The sequence below is a fragment of the Opisthocomus hoazin genome, chromosome 14 (assembly GCF_030867145.1).
Source record: "Opisthocomus hoazin isolate bOpiHoa1 chromosome 14, bOpiHoa1.hap1, whole genome shotgun sequence".
In the NCBI taxonomy this organism is placed as follows: Eukaryota; Metazoa; Chordata; class Aves; order Opisthocomiformes; family Opisthocomidae; genus Opisthocomus; species Opisthocomus hoazin.
Window position 1 is genome coordinate 18,022,900 of NC_134427.1, and position 17,668 is coordinate 18,040,567.

Consider the following 17,668-nt stretch of genomic DNA (forward strand, 5'->3'; position numbering starts at 1 on the left):
CCCCAGTTACCTGCCTTCTAATTTATACCTCTTAGCATTCAAAGCCGTTTGTTTCAATAACGGTATCAGGACTGATCTCCAAGTAACACCTTTAAACCTCATTTCTATGCTTTTTTCTTTTTTCTCAGAAAACTCTTCCATTGTGCTGTTTTGCAGGCTCCTGCAAGTCTATTCATTTCCATTGAGAACTGGCCCAATCCCCAGAGCTTTTCTTTACATATATTTTCAAAGTTCAGCATAGTTCTTTCTGCCCTACATTGCAAGCTTTCTAACACACTTCCTATTATGCCAATCATGGCATATTAAGTGTTTAAAAACTTTCTTTTTAAAATATAGTTCACTAGAAGTTTTCAGAGGGTCTCACCAGAACCTCATCCAGCATAAAGGCTTCTAATGAGGTTAGATTTTTTTTCCCAGCAGCGCTCCAGGATCTGTCAACAGTAAGCGCTAAATCCCTGTCATTATTTGGTGTACTGCTTCAGACACACTACATGATGGTACTTTTGCTCCTGCTGCCCTGCATATTTCCTTTAATCACCAAGGAAAGATAGCTGTGCCTGGGTAAATTCTGCTGCTCCTTTGCCGTCCTCATCTGCTGCACTGCTCCAGCTCTTTCCACCTCCACTGACTCCCCATGCCATCAGCAGCCCATGCAAACTTCTCAGTCCTAAAGCCGAACTCCAGGACCTGTACATTTCACCTGTCCTCCAAAGTCCTTCCTACTGGCAGGAACAGTCCATCTGTCCCTTTCTCTTGTGTCTATTTACATGGTGTATCCTATGTGCGAGTATTTCTCCTCTTTTCCACTATCAAATCCTCATTTAATGTGCTATCCTACCAGGTTCCCTTCAGCCTTGCCCTGACAGCCCTCAGACAGATGGTCCTACAGTTCAGAACAGTGAAGGGAGGGGAAAACAGTGTAATACAGGCAGCTGACTTGTCCTTCTGAGCAGGCACGGACAATCCATAAATCCCCTTGGTCTTTGGTAGGTACAAAATGACACAATTTACAGAAATAACAATGCAATGGTCAACTGCTGTGATGCTAGTGGATACTTTTGGAAGGACAGAGAATGTAAGACAGCAGCACATCAAAATCATTCTTACACTTCACCTTCCATCCTCTCCCTGGATGAAGGAGGAGGAGGAGGAGTACATGAATGGTTCTATGCACCAACAGACTGACCCAGAGGCAGGTCTGTCTGCCGAGCTCTGGACAGCCTCAGTGTTGCAGTGTTTCAATGAACACTTTTTGCCTTCGGCCAGCATCCATTTAATCCTGACCAATTTGTGAGTTTCCTCCCTTTTTTGGCAGGCAATAATAAGGATCATGCAGAAGCAAGTGAAAATGAGTTAAAAGAACCTGCAATCAATTTCTACAACAGAAAATATAAACTGCATAATAGGAAAACTGTGCAGGATGAAGTACTTCTATTAAAAATAACTGTCATGAACAACTTGGCCCTGGCAATGTAAGTAGAATAGACGACTGCCTACATCTTTTCCGTTAAAGGTTTTATCATGTAAGATCTTTAAAGAAAAATGTGCCATACAGTTATTTAAACACAAAATCACACAAAAATCAATTGATTAGACAATGCGAGCCACGGAGGCCGTAGTTGCGATCCTGCTATCTTAACATGTTTGCCACTGTAGTAAGTTCAGTTGCCTCCCTAGACAGGGCTATGAGGACTCACACTATGATAGAGAGGAGGCAGGCAGAAGATGGGCAAGAAAAACTAAACGAAGCTTTCCCCCACTTGCAAGATCCTAATAAAGTAACCGTGACTGTCAACTCTGAAAGATTTCCTTTCAAACAGGTGTTTCACATGCAGTGGCCACTCTGGCCAGATCATCCAAGCCTTGTGTTTTTGATTTATCAGAGCAGTTGAAAACCAAACAGATGATACACTTCAAAAAAATATATAGTATAGCGTCTCCTAATCAGAAGACAATCCAGAGCTCTTAATAACCATCTCTGTATCTTCAGAGCTAACAGATGTACCTTCAGATATAATACCTACCCAGAAAGGTTGTAGTTAATAATGCAATATTTTTAAGGCCAAAATTCCCAGTCATACTACTGGTACAGATTTTTTAAGGGGTATTCATGTCAAAACCAGAACTGACTGCATAAAAAACCTGTTCTGCAAGGTAGCAGTCTCTTTGAGCCTTAGTGTTACCTAATTAAATGCTGAATGTTGACCATCTGTCATTGTAATCTGTGAGTTCTCCTCACAGATAAATATAAACCATCGATGCAGGGTTAAAGTAATTCTTTATTAGAGCCATAGTGTAATCCACCCAGAGGGAGTGAGGGGGGTTTGTAAGCCTGTGGTAGAGTGCAGAATACACAGCCTGTCTGGAGACACAGGGAGGCTCTACATCGCTCTGGCTAACAGGAAATACACTGGCCAGGACACCCAAGGTGTGCCCTGAGAGACCCTCTGCCCCTGGCACAGGCTGGCACCTGCTATTGCCCCCAGAAGAAAGAGGGTCGATAAACCTGAGAGAGGCAGAAGCAGAATGTGGCTCCAACTCTGCTGCTGTGCCAGAGCAACTACGCATCGTTCTTTGCTCACAGCTTCTTCCAAAGCTGTAATTAAGTTCTTAGTTGAAAAAGAAGAGGAAGGAAAAAAGTAATTATGTCTTTGGGTCAAGTCTCACAACCAAATCAAACAGAGACCAAACAGCCCTGTGACTGTCAGAGGAGTTTGGTTTTGAAATTCATGGCTGGAGCCCACCATTGATACAAAATTTCCATTGCTCTCCTTACAAAGCAGAACATTTCAACATGATTTTAGTTCAATGGCTTTCAAAGGAAACACTGCACTTTACACAAGAGGAAGCCTTACCCTTAGCCTTCTTTCAAACGTGGAGATATTGCCTTTGGTCTGCTCCCTCCTTTGCCTCCATTCAATGAGATTTGAGTTATGCTCTCCAGGAAGGGAGATATTGCACTTCCCTAAAGTGGGGCTGACAACGCCTGCTAGAATATGAGGCTCCGTGTTAAGTGTAATTTCCATTCCACTGGCAAAGGTGACTCTCAGAGACCCATCTGGGCTGACCCGGTAGATATTCTGCGTGTTATCTGTCAAAAAACAACCAAAAACAGGGAAGAGAGAAAAGTTCAGATCTCCAGATTTACGAAGCAAATGTCAGGTGCAGTAGGGCTTTGTTTGTCCCGAGGTTACAGACAGCTGAACATACACCAGCTGAAGTGTGATTTTTGCAACCTTTAACCTCCAAGCCTTCCCATGTCTGAAGATCTTTTTATTACATTTGGCCAGATGATTTCCATTGTGAAGGTTTCCTGCAGCAGGAATAAAGAGTTTTTGCTTTCAGCTTGAATGTATGTAAGCCCATGGGCTGGGTTTTGAGCACTGATACTGTGATGATTTTAGTCCATTGGGATCTGTTAACAGTAATGTACTGCTTGAAAGACCGCAATGAGTATCTGAGGTCAAGCATGAAAGCTGCTTTCAAAATGTCTAGGATGATGGCCAGTCCCCCATTCTGTCCCTCTTCCCTGTATCACCGTACTAAAACATCCTCTTCTTCCCCATCAGCAGCAGGACCCTGGAGTAGAGGCACAGTGGCGGTCAGCCACGAGCCTGAAGCCTCGGGCAAGAGACCCATGGGGAAGTGGTTGTCGGCAGAAAAATGAAGGGGTCAGCAACAGTGGCACAGCCAGCAGCTCTGGAGGCTCAGGACTGGGCCGCAGAGGGCCGCAGAGTACAGCTGGGATGACCCAGAACCGCCTTCTCACCCTCCCCAAAACTGCCAGAAGCCCGCGCAGGGTCCAGAGCAGGTCTCCACTGAGAGGATGCAAAGCCATACAGCCACTGCATGCTCCCCTTCTGCGGCCTGGACACTGTAACCCCTCCGCTGCAGGCAGGGCTGTGCCACATCGCCTTGCATTTGGTCAGGCTAGCGATACGCACGCAGGGGGCTACTGCGGCTCAGCTGCCAGGGAGCAACTCCATCACGAGCCCGAATGTTTGGTGCTACGAGACAAAGTGAACGTCTCACCCTTAAAATGTACTTGAATTCATACCAGCTAGGGATGATGAAAAGCATCCTTTTTTTTTAAGCTGCTCCACAAAGAAGTAACTGGTCCAGCTCTTGAGCTGTGAGTATGTGGAAAATAGTTGGGTATGTCAGAAAGTGAAGATAATAGGCATTACATTAAAAAAGCCTTTGTGACTCAGATGTAAGAGTACCCCGTCTGACTGGTGGTTCACAGGATGCCTCGTGATAGTTTCACAGAGACATGGAAATATGCAAATTATATGCATTCATAAATGTGACAGGTATAATAATAACCACAGCTGTTTGTTTCTGGCACTGCCCATAGTGCGCTAGCACTTTCCTGAGACAGAATTTGATAACATACCAACTTTGACAAGTTTCAGATTTAAGGACAGACATACAATCAAGCAGCCAGTAAATGATGCAGAGAGCAGATGGGGTCCCTTGGACAAAGCCTAGCAGGCGATACAACAATATAATCTAATTACTTCCATTTATCAGTGCTGTCTCTGCAATGCAATAGTGAAGAAGAGCGTCTTGTGAGGTGAGCTCTTCCCATTTTTTTCTTGCAGATCAAAAGTAGAGAGGAAGAAAAGTTGTGTGATTTGCTCAGAGATACAAAGCTTTTCTATAGCAGACCTGGATGGAAATCAGAGAGCTACCTCCCAGCACCAGCTCTCTCAAAGCCTGAACAATCCATTGACAACAAAAAAAATCAACAAGGAGAAAAAAAAACAGATCAAATGAACTATACAAAACCAGAAATTTGGTGATGAATCTGCAAAATCTGGAGGAGGACACTGGCGCAATGCCATTAGGCAGAGAGTAAATTAGTCTTGGGAGATATGATATTGCCAGGGAAATATTGTGGTGTCTACAGCGGCTGAGTCAAAATCTCATCCCCAAGGCACTCACCAGCTCAGCGTACTATAGGGCAGTCTAAGTCCTTCAGATACTGGAGGAGAAAGTAGCATGTAAAGCCTGGAGACACTGGAGATTTCAATAACTAGAATCTATCCATGGGATGCTTCCAGGAGGAAAAGAAATCACTTGTGACTTGTTTCTAATTGGTACCTCAGGAGAATTAAAAGTAGTATCTAGCTATTTGTACTGAAGCAAGGAAGAAACAAATGAACTAATTCTAATGTCTTTTTTTGGCAAACAGTTAAGAATGCAATAATGTCTAGGGTTTGAAACGTAATGACTAGTGAAGAAATAACAGAAATGCTTTAATTACCTTGCTTTAATGTATATATTGTAGAGGTAGCTGAGAAGTTTGTGGCTATGATCACATTCTCTCTGTTCGAAGTATCAAGTTCCACTCGCGTCAGTTTTTCAACATCGCTGTGAAAACTGCTGACTTCCCCGGTCGGGAAGGTCGCGTTGGTCAGATGGCCATCAGAGTCATACCTGCAAGACATGATGTTAAAGAGCCACTGAAAATACATCACTATTGCCTTGTAGAGACTCCTAAAAGAAAAAAAAAAAAAAAAAGGAAAAACGTAAGAAGCATTTTCAAGACCGTGCAATAAATAAAAAGGTAAGAACTGGTCCATTTATTCACTCAAAATGCATTCATTCCCTAATCTGAATTCCTGCTTAGACTCTTTTTTTCAGTGGTGCCGGATAAAATACCACTGGGAACAGTATGAGATGCTCCCTGCAGCCCTCAGCCCCTGCCAGAGGCTCCGGCGTTGCGCAGCCGGCCGGGGTTCGCCCGCTGGGGTGCGGTGGAGGAGCGTGACCGCTGGAGGTCACTCGGCCTCCAGGCAACCCGCGCACCCCAAAACCGCCTCTTCTTACCCACAAGTTTAAATAAAACCGATTCTTCGATCCTGCAACACTCAAACCCTGCCTTTTGTTGCTGATGTGTGAAGTACATAATATGAATGGTGAACTTCAAAAGAGGGCCTAAAGCGTAACAATAGCGATAAAATTAGATTGAAATCTGAAGCGATTAAGTTGCCTACATGGTTTTCACTCTTGTGTTACGTTTCCCGTGGGCCTACTCAAATCAGCAGGAACTTCTCATCACAAGTAACAGCACCAGAATCTAGAGCACCGCATTTTAGTTCCCCTAAATTTCATCAGCGCTAAAGAAATTCTTTTCGTTTAAGGTAATTTATGTGAATCGGGCCATGTTATGAAAAAGTCAATAATTAACTCAGAAGCTCTGGAGCAGTGTTTCTAACGGGTCTTTTCAGTTCTACAGATGTATTTGTTCTTTCTGATGGTTCACACAGAAAACAGTGCAGAACATTGCTTGGTGCTTGATACTGTTTCATATTAATGCTTCCTATCTTAAAAACCTTACTGATGTTAAGACATTTTTATTCATCCAAGACACCTCACTGATACTGCAGATGTATTTGCATGAGGAAAACCAACTCATGTTCATAAAACAGAAACCTATTTGTGCAGGTAGGTAAGCATAATTAAATTTTCATGTTTTATTAACTGTCTCCCTTCATTCACAAAACATATCCTCAGCTGGTGTATCAACCGGGAAAGCTCCACTGCTTTCCATGGAGCTCTTCCAATCCACATCAGCAGACGATCTGGTTATGTCCTTCACTTTAATGTGTTGGCATAATGTCCTTAGGATCTTTATTTCCCCCTAATTAGTCAGACAAAACCTGTATGTCACAAGAACTGTTGGTGAAAAAAATCAGGAATTTTTCTCTTTCACCAGTATAAAGAAGAAAAATAGAGCAGTTGTTCTTTTCAAACGAAACACTTGAGAATGAACGAACTAGTGACCATCTTGTATTTTCTGACAAATAAATGAATAAAATGTTCAATTCAGTGTAACCTCTCTCTTTTTCACCTCCTACTGCCCTCACATACATCACGACTCATTTACATTCCACCCTTATGCCAGTTCTGTGCAAACTGACTGGGTGCCACACCCAGCAATTAAAAATGACTCAGATCACTATGTTTCATCATTAGGAAACTCCGTGAACACTAGGCAGTTCTATTGCATTTACTGCTTGATCAAACAGATAGGACAGCTTGCTAGGTTATTTGGATTTTCTACCGTACCATAGAAAAATCCCCAAATAGTGCATTTTTATGGCGTAAGTGCAGCCAGTTTACTGGAATGTACTTGTGCGCAAGACGCGGGATCCATCTCCGCTAAGGATCCAGTTTTGCTGCCGATAGTGCTGATGATCAGACACTCAGCTCCCTGTGTGGCTGGAAGTGGAATAAACCGTTACTAGACGGCTGGCCAGATACCGCGCTGAATTACAATGTGACTAGAGCTCATGCCGATGGGCTCTCGCTCATGTAGATGGTCCCACCGACTTCAAGGAGAACATGCAGATCAGCGTCTCGGTAACGATTCCACAGTGTTACCATTGAAAGGGTTTTTTTTATTCCAGATTGCTCCAAGAAACTCAACCCTCCGAGGCCACGTTCTGCCACCTTTCACATGATGAATAGTAGCACACTGGGACTCGCTCAATTCCTGCAGAGCAATGTCCTAGCCATACTGATAGTGGCATATCATGACATATTTCTTAATGTTAATTTGGGGCCCAGCTATGCCACCGTTAATCATGTTGGTGACCATTTAATCATGCAAATAATTGCGTTGATTTCAGTACTCACATGAGGAAGTGCTCACCAATATTTGAAATGCACACTTGGGGATACAGCTTCACAATCCATCTGCATTTCTATGTGTAGCACAGTTAAGAGTTATATAATTTCAAAGGGAAAGCGGTTTAATTAATTTTTTTCAGAGAGAGTTGTTTCTTGCAGGTGTTTTCTTGCCCTTGATTTAATAGAGGCCCAGTGCTCCCCCTCCCCTTTTACAGCTTTAATGATACAATATTAAAAAAATCTAGATGACTGAAAATTGTACATTAGCTATAATTTTATGCAAGAGCTCTTTCAGTCCTTCCATTCCATCAGATTAGAGTAGATGGATGACAAGTACTTTTGTAGGTGGCTTTCTACCTCTGAATAATTTCCCTCTGTGAGTGAATCTGACATATAGGTAGATGTTCTGAACAGTTCATTATCTTTGCTCATGATCCCAAGTATGTGCGATACGTGTTGCTAGACAAACTCCTCCCTATTTCAGCTTGACAGTGCCACAGGTTGAACTTTAGGATGTGGATGCAAATCTAGCTTAAACAGAGAAGATGATTCCAAGCAACTTCAAAGTTGCTTGTATGATAATTCCTATAGTTCCAATGTTCATATAGTTCATATAGGACTCGGAAGCAATTCACATATAAGTAACCCCTTAAAAAAAAAAAATCTAATTTTCAAACTGAAGTTGGGTGTCAGTTCAGAACGTGGCCTGTCTGGAAAATAATGTCTGGTTAAAGGATGACTAAGGACCGTCATGCCCCATGACCTATTTATGGCAGAAGGTGAGTAGCACCTCCTGAAAGCATGTCTGCTCAGCACAGCGCCGATACAGTCCCCCGCCCCTCTGACTGCAGCAGATCAGCCATTCAGGAATTTGTAATATATTACGAAGAAGACTCAAAATATTGGACCGAACATAAGTATCAATGACATGACTTCACTGTTTAATTCTGCTGCTGTTTTTCTAATGCTAACAACTGTAATTCTGTTAATTTCTACTGACTGGTCTAGACTGGCAGAAGTGCATGGCCATGCAAAGCCTGGACAACTCAAAGCACCAGTGAGGACAGTACTACCTAGCCTGCAGTTAAAGCTGTGAAAGTATGAAGAACTGTTTAACTGAGAAAAGTTTCTTTGTGTTAATTTTATGCATCATATCGATCCCTTCAAGGCACAGGTATCTCTTTGTGAAGAAACCCGTATCACATACAACAGGAGGCACTTGCAAGCAGGTGAAGTCCTTTAAAAGATGTTACTATGCTGGAGCCATACTGTAACAAATGATTTGCCAGAAGACAACAGGAACAAGCAGTAGTTGCGTGAAACGGTTTACACTCGATGTCAATGGGACAGAGGCAGAATACCGAGATTGAGAAGCACATGACTAAAACCAATCCGCTCTAACATGCTCTAACAATCAAGGTCCTGCAACAAGGCATGGTGTTCAGCATTTTAAGAAGTAACAGGCGTGACTTGGAGCTACTGCAAAAGCTTCCTGAAAGTGTCATTGGTCCATGGTCTGGACTGATGCCATCCTCCAGTAGAGATTTAAATGGATCACTCTCAGTGTTGAAATTATTATAAGGAAGCATATATTTTAAGTCAGTTCTGCTTATAAAAGGTAACACTCAGATCAGTGTTTAAACAGCACCAGGATGACAGTGAGCTTTGTCTTGTTGCAAGATCATCTAAATTTGTATCAATACATGCCTGAAAACGAGAACTGACCCAGGAAGGCCCTGTATGGTTTTGTTTTCCCACACATTCTCAAAAAATGGCCCTCTCTAATGGTTTATAATTATGTCCACCCTATCAATTTAGTCTTTGACAGAATAATAGAGGGCAGGATGGAAATACATCCCCTTGAATAAAAAATCCCATGCACTAGGCAGCAGTTCTCTCTGCTTTTATCCTACTTCCATTATAAGAAAACATCATTCTAAAAACCTGTAATAACGGTGACTCAACTACCTCTCCAGGGGACTTATGCAGTAACTTAACTCTCCTCAATGTGTTCTCCGCTCATATCTCACCTGATGGCTTTTCGTTTTAGTTTTTGACCATGAACTCCTATGCTCTACAGAAAGCAGGCATTATTACCCTCCTTGAAGACTCTGAACTAATATTGCCACGTTAACATGTGGTTTCCATCCATCACTTGTCACATCCTCAAACAGGGATTATGACAAATAATTATAAATAATGAGAAATCCTGATACATCACACTTTTCTATAAATAATGAACTTCATCCTAGGTTGTTCTCTCTCTGGGACCAGATTGGGATGTTCTGACTGCATCTTTAACTGTCTTGTCTTGCTCTTTAGAAGCCACATCAAAGGTGTCCTGAATGTCTTGCTTATGAGGCCATTCCTACTCCCCTTCTGTATAGCCTTTTGCTATTACATATCTTTTGTTATTATATATCCTTTTCCCCTGCTGATAGAGACAAGTCCAATCTTGCCTTTGCATATTTCTTCCACTGAGATTCTCAACTTCCTTTGCAACACTCCCTTTTCTGATGAGTACACTGATTTGCCCTTTTTTGTCTTCCTGAGGAATTTTGCAAATCCTCAATTCATATCACAAATTGCCTCTGCTTCTTTAGTAACAACAAATTCCACAAGCATTTTCATTTAGAAAAACAGATTCACAATAACAAAGTCCACATGAAGTATAATTTCAGGCAGTTTCTACTACACTACATTGGCACTACATACAGAGCTTTTACATATGACAGGCTTTGGCACTTCAGAAATGGTAGTGTTTCATTGTAAAAGCTTGTGAGCATCACCTGTCCTTTCCCATGCAGTGTTAGTGGCACAGTGGCTTTCTCAGTTACTAGGACTGACTAAAAGAAATTCAATGTTCATTGAAATCAGGCATTTAATGTCATGGACTTACTCATACACAGTTGTCCATCCATTTTCATCGCTTTTGGTTGCTAAAAGCCCCGTGTTTCCAGGATATGTCATCAGAGCCAGGTTGTAGCCTTGGGCATAAACTCTTTTCAGAACCCCATTGCTGCTTATTGTCAGCCAGTACACCTGGCCCCCCGGCACCACGACCCACAGGGGCAGCCCACTTGTGTCTCTGCGGATGTGAACCGAATTCCCATTGCTGCTGGTGATGGTGCCGACATCGCCTTCCCCACTGTAGGTGAAATTGTAAATGTAGTCCCTTGTTATCAGGTTCAGCGTGTGCAGGTGGGTGCCGTTGATGGTGAACTGATACAGTTCTTGGTCCGCTGGCGATGCAATCTCGTACATATTTGTGTCACTGAGATGAGCCCTGTTTCGGCTGACTGCACGGATGCGAACATTGCCAAGGTCTGCTACGTACAGTGTGTCATCAGGAGAGACTGCTAGAGAAGAAGGTGCTTTCAGCTTTGCATCTTTGGCATATCCACTATCACCTGGAGGAGGAATGGTAATTTTACTAATCTGTAATATCCATATTTCAGCTGATCCCCATAGCCTGACACACTGCTTCTTCTCAGTATCACTTACAGGTCAATAAAACACTATATTCTTCCAACTAATTAAATCCAAACTACCTAAGGTTGGTGCAGTTCTAAGTCAGTCTCAGTGAAGACAAATAACAATATAAATTATCTCATTTACACCATTTTTGCTAAGGCCAAAACCCTGCCGCGCAGGAAAGCATTAATGGCAAAATTGTGAAAGAGAAACATGACACCTGAAGTTTCATTCCCTACTATTAGTCTGTTGGCATGTAGTTCAAGTAGAATTGTGTTATAAATAAAGAGAAAACGAAACTCATTAATTAAGCTAAAATGACAGTGAAGCAAAGATTAGTTTATACTTGTTAAAAACTCAACACTACAGGAAAACAAAACAAGAGAAATAGTCAAAAAGGGCTTTAAGAAACCACTTCTTTCAGTATCACTTGGTAATTTACTTGCTTTGTGTATTTTAAGGTTTGAGGAGGATATTTGCATTATCATAGGCTGTATACGCATATCAAAATGACTTTATGCGAGCAGGATTTCCTATAACTAGCAAGAAAGAATATTAAAGCTCAATCTTAGAGAAAAACACATTACTGTTCGTACTGCTCCCCTTCTCCTGACTGAGAAATGAAATTTGGTGGAGATTTTGAGCATACCCTACGCTTCCTTGGAGATGGACAAATTAGCTGGCCTTCTGACCCTGCCTTTCACCAACCCAGCACTGGCACAATCATTAGATTTGCCACAGTTTTTAATTTTTCAGCACTAGGGGCAGTTTCCCTCAATAGGAACCCCGAGTAGGATCCTTTTCAGCTCTGGTCTACTATAGCTGTAACTGAAGCTGGCAGCACTTGGCAACGCACACGGAGCTTTGATTATCACAACAACGCCGGGTCAGCAACCCACCTTCTCTGGAAGATCATTTACATTTTTTTCTCTCCATTCTTGACATACTTAATGTTTTCTTGTCAGTAATTAACCTTTTACTTGAAATGGGAGGCTTAAGAAATATGATGACATTATGGAGCTGAACACAGTTGTTCTTGGAGGTGACAAGATGACAACATACTGCACACCTCTGCATACGGGAATGCTGTCCTTTGTCCCATCATGAAGTATTTTTTTAGGAAAAATTTTTTGGTGTGTGCAGGGCAGAGAAGCTGTGTTGCTGAGAATGTCCAGTGGTGCAGTGTGGGCCTTGCAATGGTGGTTCCAGCTTAAAGCAGCAGCAGCAGAAGAAATTCTCAGCATTACATGCTTGCATCATGCTGCTGGTCGTGCAGCATGACACAAGCGAAGAGCAGGCATAAGCCAGTATTTATCACTGGATGTGAAACACCTTGGTACTCTTCTTGGTGAGAAGGGCCGCCCGATCCAGTAGCATTTAGGTGCATCTGTACTGGGGCTGGTACTGTCTTCAACATGGGCAAACATAGCTGACAGAGAAAGGGAGACTTGGAGCTAATTTTGAATGCTGTGTAATCTGCATCAAAAAACGAAAAGCTAAGACTACCCTGAGGTTCCTCCAGTGCCAGCTGGAAGGCTCACATCTCTACATCCAATGGAATAAATCCACATACTGCTGATGATGAGGTTTTTGGCTTTCCAAGGAAACGGAATCATTGCTTGTCTCTCCTTCCCCTCGTCACTTTGCTAATCTGCAGCTGTGTCAGGGGCTCTCAACCGATAAGAGACAGGAAATAACCAGCATCGCCTTACCTGAAAAGCAGTCACAATTAGGATCAATCTTGCAGTCACAATCCGATGGGGCTCCAGCGATTATGGAGATCTCACCGTTAGTTGTGACCTGTTGTATGCGGTTGATCTTTCTTTCGTCTGTCTCTGCAATGTAGAGTATCCCGCTGTGAGATACGGCAATCGCCCTGGCTGACTCCAGGGTCGAATGGATGGCCACCTTGCTGACGATGAAGTGGTCAATGCCCGGCACCTGGCAGTGAATGGGGCGTCCTGCAATAATTCGCACACGCCTGTTCTCAGAGATCTGCAGGACAATGTTGTTGTCCAGGACATACAGTGAATTGTCTAGAGGGTTCACTGTGAGGTCTGTTGGCCACTCCAACCGCACCTGGAAAAAAATTAAGGCGAAAGCAGGAGGAAAAAGGAAAAAACAATGATTAAGACAGTAAGGCAGTTTCATTCAACCACCTCTGCTCACCATGTCATCGAGGCACTCGGTGGATTTACCCAGCACTGCTTCCCTAGTATGTACCTTTAATTGGGTTTGGCAGAAGAAGTTTCAACAAGCATACTCTTTTCTGAGGTCCTCGTCCAGTGTGGAAGAAAACGTCATTTGAAAAGTAATTTAGCACCCTCTGAGAGGTATTTGCACAAGTCCATTAAGGTGGGAACTTTGTTATACCTGTGCAGCCATGCAGATAAAACCACACACTTCATGTCATGCAACATCAGCCAGAAAACTTTCCAGGTCTGAATGTTATTGTTTCAAGGTTGCAGTCAACACTGGCAGAGTGGAAAACAGTTAGTGGTTGTCAATGTCCTAACACTTTAATTGACTGTTAGTACAAAAGGAAAATGACATACTAGAAGAGTATGACACATTTCCACAATTTATTTACGAAGCAAGAAATGTTAATAAAACTTCTATGCCATAATAAATATAAGCTCGTTAATTCTTTGTAACATACTAATACCTCAGTATTTCACACTTCACATGTTACAATAGCCAAGCCATAATTACTGATAATGATTTTTCTTTGTGAATTCAGTATTTCAGTCATGGATTAAGTAATTTCTTCACATTTAGGGTTAGGTTTTTGCCTTTTCCCATGCAGGTGAGAGTGCCAACCAAGCAAAGATTCCAAACCACGCTAGAGAAAATGCTGGAACAATGACCTCACTTGTCTGATACCTGTTGCATCAGGATCTGGAGGAATTAAACATGCTCCTGATTAAAGGTGGGGCAGCCTGTCAACCTGAAAGACAATCAGTATGTAGGCTGCTGATTGTAGCATGTACTGGCCAGAGCTCCAAATTCCTCCTGTTGAGAAAGCTCAGTAGGCAGTGCAGGATCGCTGGATTGGGAAACAACGGCGTAGACTGGCCCTTCTCCCCAGCTAATGGCCAGTGGAGGATTTGGACTGCAGCTTGTCTAAGGAAAGGTCAGAGAACAACTGAGACAGTGAGACTGCAAGACAGCCTATTTCTGTCTGTCTCAGGATGCTTTGCTTGCTAGCCTTTGTGCGGAGATCGCTGCTTTTATCTGAATGGAATTTTTCTGGACTAAATATTTCAATCATCAGAAGAGAATAAATACCAGGCTAAAATGCAATGCTTTTATATGCTTTATATGTCACAGAATCTTGTATTATTTCATTTACTGGTTTTGTTGCTGCTTTTGCTCATTTTTCCACTGTACTAATTGAAAGATCTATGAATTTAGAGACTGCAGATGCTAATACAATGCTCAGCACTGAGGAGTAACATATGGTGGAGTGTGTGGCCATCGCAAGCCACCTGCTCGTCTGGGGTCAGCTCAGGAACCAGGCTGGAGGCCAAGTCTCTCCCTTTCTCAAGCATCAGTATTTATTTCCTGAATAATCTCATTTCCAGAAGTACATTGCTGGTTTGATAATTGATGTTTTAATAAAGCGAGGGCATTGCGGCTACTGTGTCTCGTCCAGCGTGGTTACGTGGTGCACCACACAATTATGAAGGCTCTCGGAGTAATGGAATTCCTCCTTGTTACCAGTCCATTTTACTAGACAGCATAATAACTGGCACTAAGAGTAATGCTGTTGGGTTCAAGATCTCTTCTGAACCAGGTGGTAGAGTCCTTCCAAATGGTGATAAATGTGGGGAAACAGGTGGAAACAGATTCCTCCCATAAGAGTGCTGATTTCTGTGTGGGCGTGAGACTGCCTGGATTCCACCCGCTGTGCTAGGGCTGGTTTACACACGGCTGTTAGCTCGTGCTTCAACTGAGATTTCACTGCAACACCAAAAAAAACGCCTCAGCGTAGAAATCTCTACCAGGCTATCTTCGGGAAACTTGGAAAAAAACATATTTGCAATGTACCTTCAATGCGGAACGTTTGCTTGCTCTATCAAAGTAAATGGATTATTTTTAATTGGAAACAGACACCTCAGTTTTAATGGCCTCCTTGACAGATAGCTCTGCTGCAAAAAAATATCTTTGATTAACCGTAACTAGATTATTAGTGATAAAAACTTTGGGCTGAAACTATCATTTTTTGCCATAATGCCTCTGCATAGCACCTGTCATATCTTGATAGTTGGCTTTCCTTTGTGGATCAGCCACACTGCCTTTGCCCAGTGAATAATCTGAATTCCTCCCACTATGCAGGTATGCCTGCTGTCTCACAGATAAACAGGGACTGGTTTGGGCCCCAACAACTTTTTCTCTGGTTGATTTGAGGCTGAATTAATTTATTGAGATAGAATGAACTTTTATGCAACTGCCCATTTCACTGGCAGCAATATGTCCAAAGTTCAGTCTTAACAGCTGTTAACTGCAAGCACATTTACTTTCATACTGATCACATCTGTAAATCTAGCTGCACTATGGTAAAAATACATAAAATTTTAGCTGGGAACATCTAAACAATTTAGGTTACTACACCAGAACCATTGCCTAGCTCTCTGCTTTACAAAGCTCACAGAAGGCATGGCTACAGTTTCTTCTTCCTGGGTTTAAAGCAGTCATGGATGTATTAATGGCTTAATCCCAGGTGAAATATTACAGCTAACATGTACCTGTCTGGAGACTGCAGCATAAAAACCAGCTGTTGCTCACTGCAACACAAACATACACACAAATACAAACCCCAGAACATTCCTATTCTGGAGAAGAATTTCACAGATGTAGAAAAAATCTGCGCTGTTCTTGCCAGGGTGAGACCCCAAGGCCTCTTAAACTGGTGTAAACTGGGGCTGCTGCAGTCCTACCCCATCCCTTCCCCCAGTGCAGCCCCCAGCAGCAAGGCCAGTGTTTACGTGCTCCTACAAAGGGCAGGTTCAGGACAGTTTGCAGTCTAAAAACTAATCACCTAAATCAGCTTAAGCTGAAGTGTAACTGCACCCGCAGGTTCACTGTTACCTTGAAAAGTCACCGGCTGTTTCTTTGCTTTTAAAGCGAGCTGCCCTCTGGCAGGTTTCTGTGACCAACCATCAGTCGTGCTTCATTCAGAGCCAATAAACATATTACAGAGAAGCACTTCAATTCTCATCAGATATGACTATGCCTATTAAAAAGTTTTTCCAGACAAAAGCTCAGTTAGGATTAGAATACTAAATCAGTTAATACACTTTCTAATTTGAAGCAGTACTTCGTAAGCCCCTGTAAAAAGTCCTCTCCCATTTATGGGCATTTTTCTTGTAACTCAAAATCAGGCCACTTGCAAGTGTTTTTCCTTGTATCTGACGGGTTCTTTTTTTGAGCGGTGTACAGAAATGGCATTGCCGATTATCCCGTTATAAACAAACAGACAAGGTTTGTTCAGTAGCAGTCAGCACCTCACATTCTTCCCAGACTGAAATCTTCAGGTGACAATTCCAGTTTGGTTCACTGGAGGCTGAGTATATGCAACGAAAATCACTGCCGAAACAAGTGAACCCTTGAGCAATGAGACATTTTGCATATAAGTATTAACATGTCAACTTTTCTCAGACTTCAGCATTTAACTGTCAAGATAAAGGCTCCAGCTACATCTTATAATCAGTCTCTGGTTTGAGAAGTGCAAAATTAACACCTACTGGTCTGGCTTTCTAACACACTTTTTCACGGCAACTGTTCTGGAAAACACAAAGTGCACTAAGGCGGCTTCCGCTTACATGAATTTTCACTGGAAGATCTACATTTAGGTAGTTAAATAGCTCTCAGACCTGAAGAGTATTTTTCCCGTTTCTTTCTTCCTTGCAAAATACGCATGTGCTTGTATAGCCATCCACCTACCTACCTATCTGGTTTTGAAATACTTAAGTATTTTTCCCACAGCAAAGCTTTAAAACTAAATGAATAACGTGAGTTTTTTGCAAAGTAGCGCTGATAGGAGAGCCTGCACTCATATCTTCTTAAACATACACACCCGCACACGTACACACATTGAAGTGTTAGTTGGTGATGAATACGATTTCACTTTTGGTTTTGACCATCTGGCTAAAACTTTCTGCACATTTTGCATGACATTTTATGGCTGTGGCATTTTTGGTACTATTTTAAACAAATCAGATCAAACGAACTCTACCATTCATATCAAAGTAAGAAAAGAGCGAAGAATTTATCCTTGTCTGCAGATGCACGTTTCAAGAGCTTAACTGTTTGGTTGCGGGGCTAAATTTCACTGGGATAAGTTTAATTTATCATGGATTAAAAGAAGCTGCATAAATCCCTAAAAAGGCTTCATCGTTGCTTTCATTTCTTGCCACGCACTGTTTGTATGTTTTGATTCAATTTCATGTAGTAGCATGAAATTCATGCCAAAATTTTCCTGATAGTCCTGACTGATGGATTACCTCCTATCTCTGCTGCTCAGCTTCAAGTGCTTCTGTTTATGCTACCT

At 42.3% G+C, this 17,668-nt stretch overlaps 1 protein-coding gene across 5 annotated transcripts in view; it reads right to left on the minus strand.

Moving 5' to 3' along the window:
* TENM1 (teneurin transmembrane protein 1) overlaps positions 1–17,668 on the minus strand; it is a 1,260,898-nt gene that overhangs the window by 14,035 nt on the left and 1,229,195 nt on the right. For all 5 annotated transcript variants that reach the window (XM_075435330.1, XM_075435332.1, XM_075435331.1 and 2 more), the window contains 4 exons: positions 12,828–13,194; positions 10,541–11,051; positions 5,270–5,442; positions 2,856–3,091 (listed from right to left, as the gene is read on the minus strand). In XM_075435330.1, the coding sequence (XP_075291445.1) occupies positions 2,856–3,091; positions 5,270–5,442; positions 10,541–11,051; positions 12,828–13,194 (1,287 nt within the window). The remainder of the gene's footprint in view (positions 1–2,855; positions 3,092–5,269; positions 5,443–10,540; positions 11,052–12,827; positions 13,195–17,668) is intronic.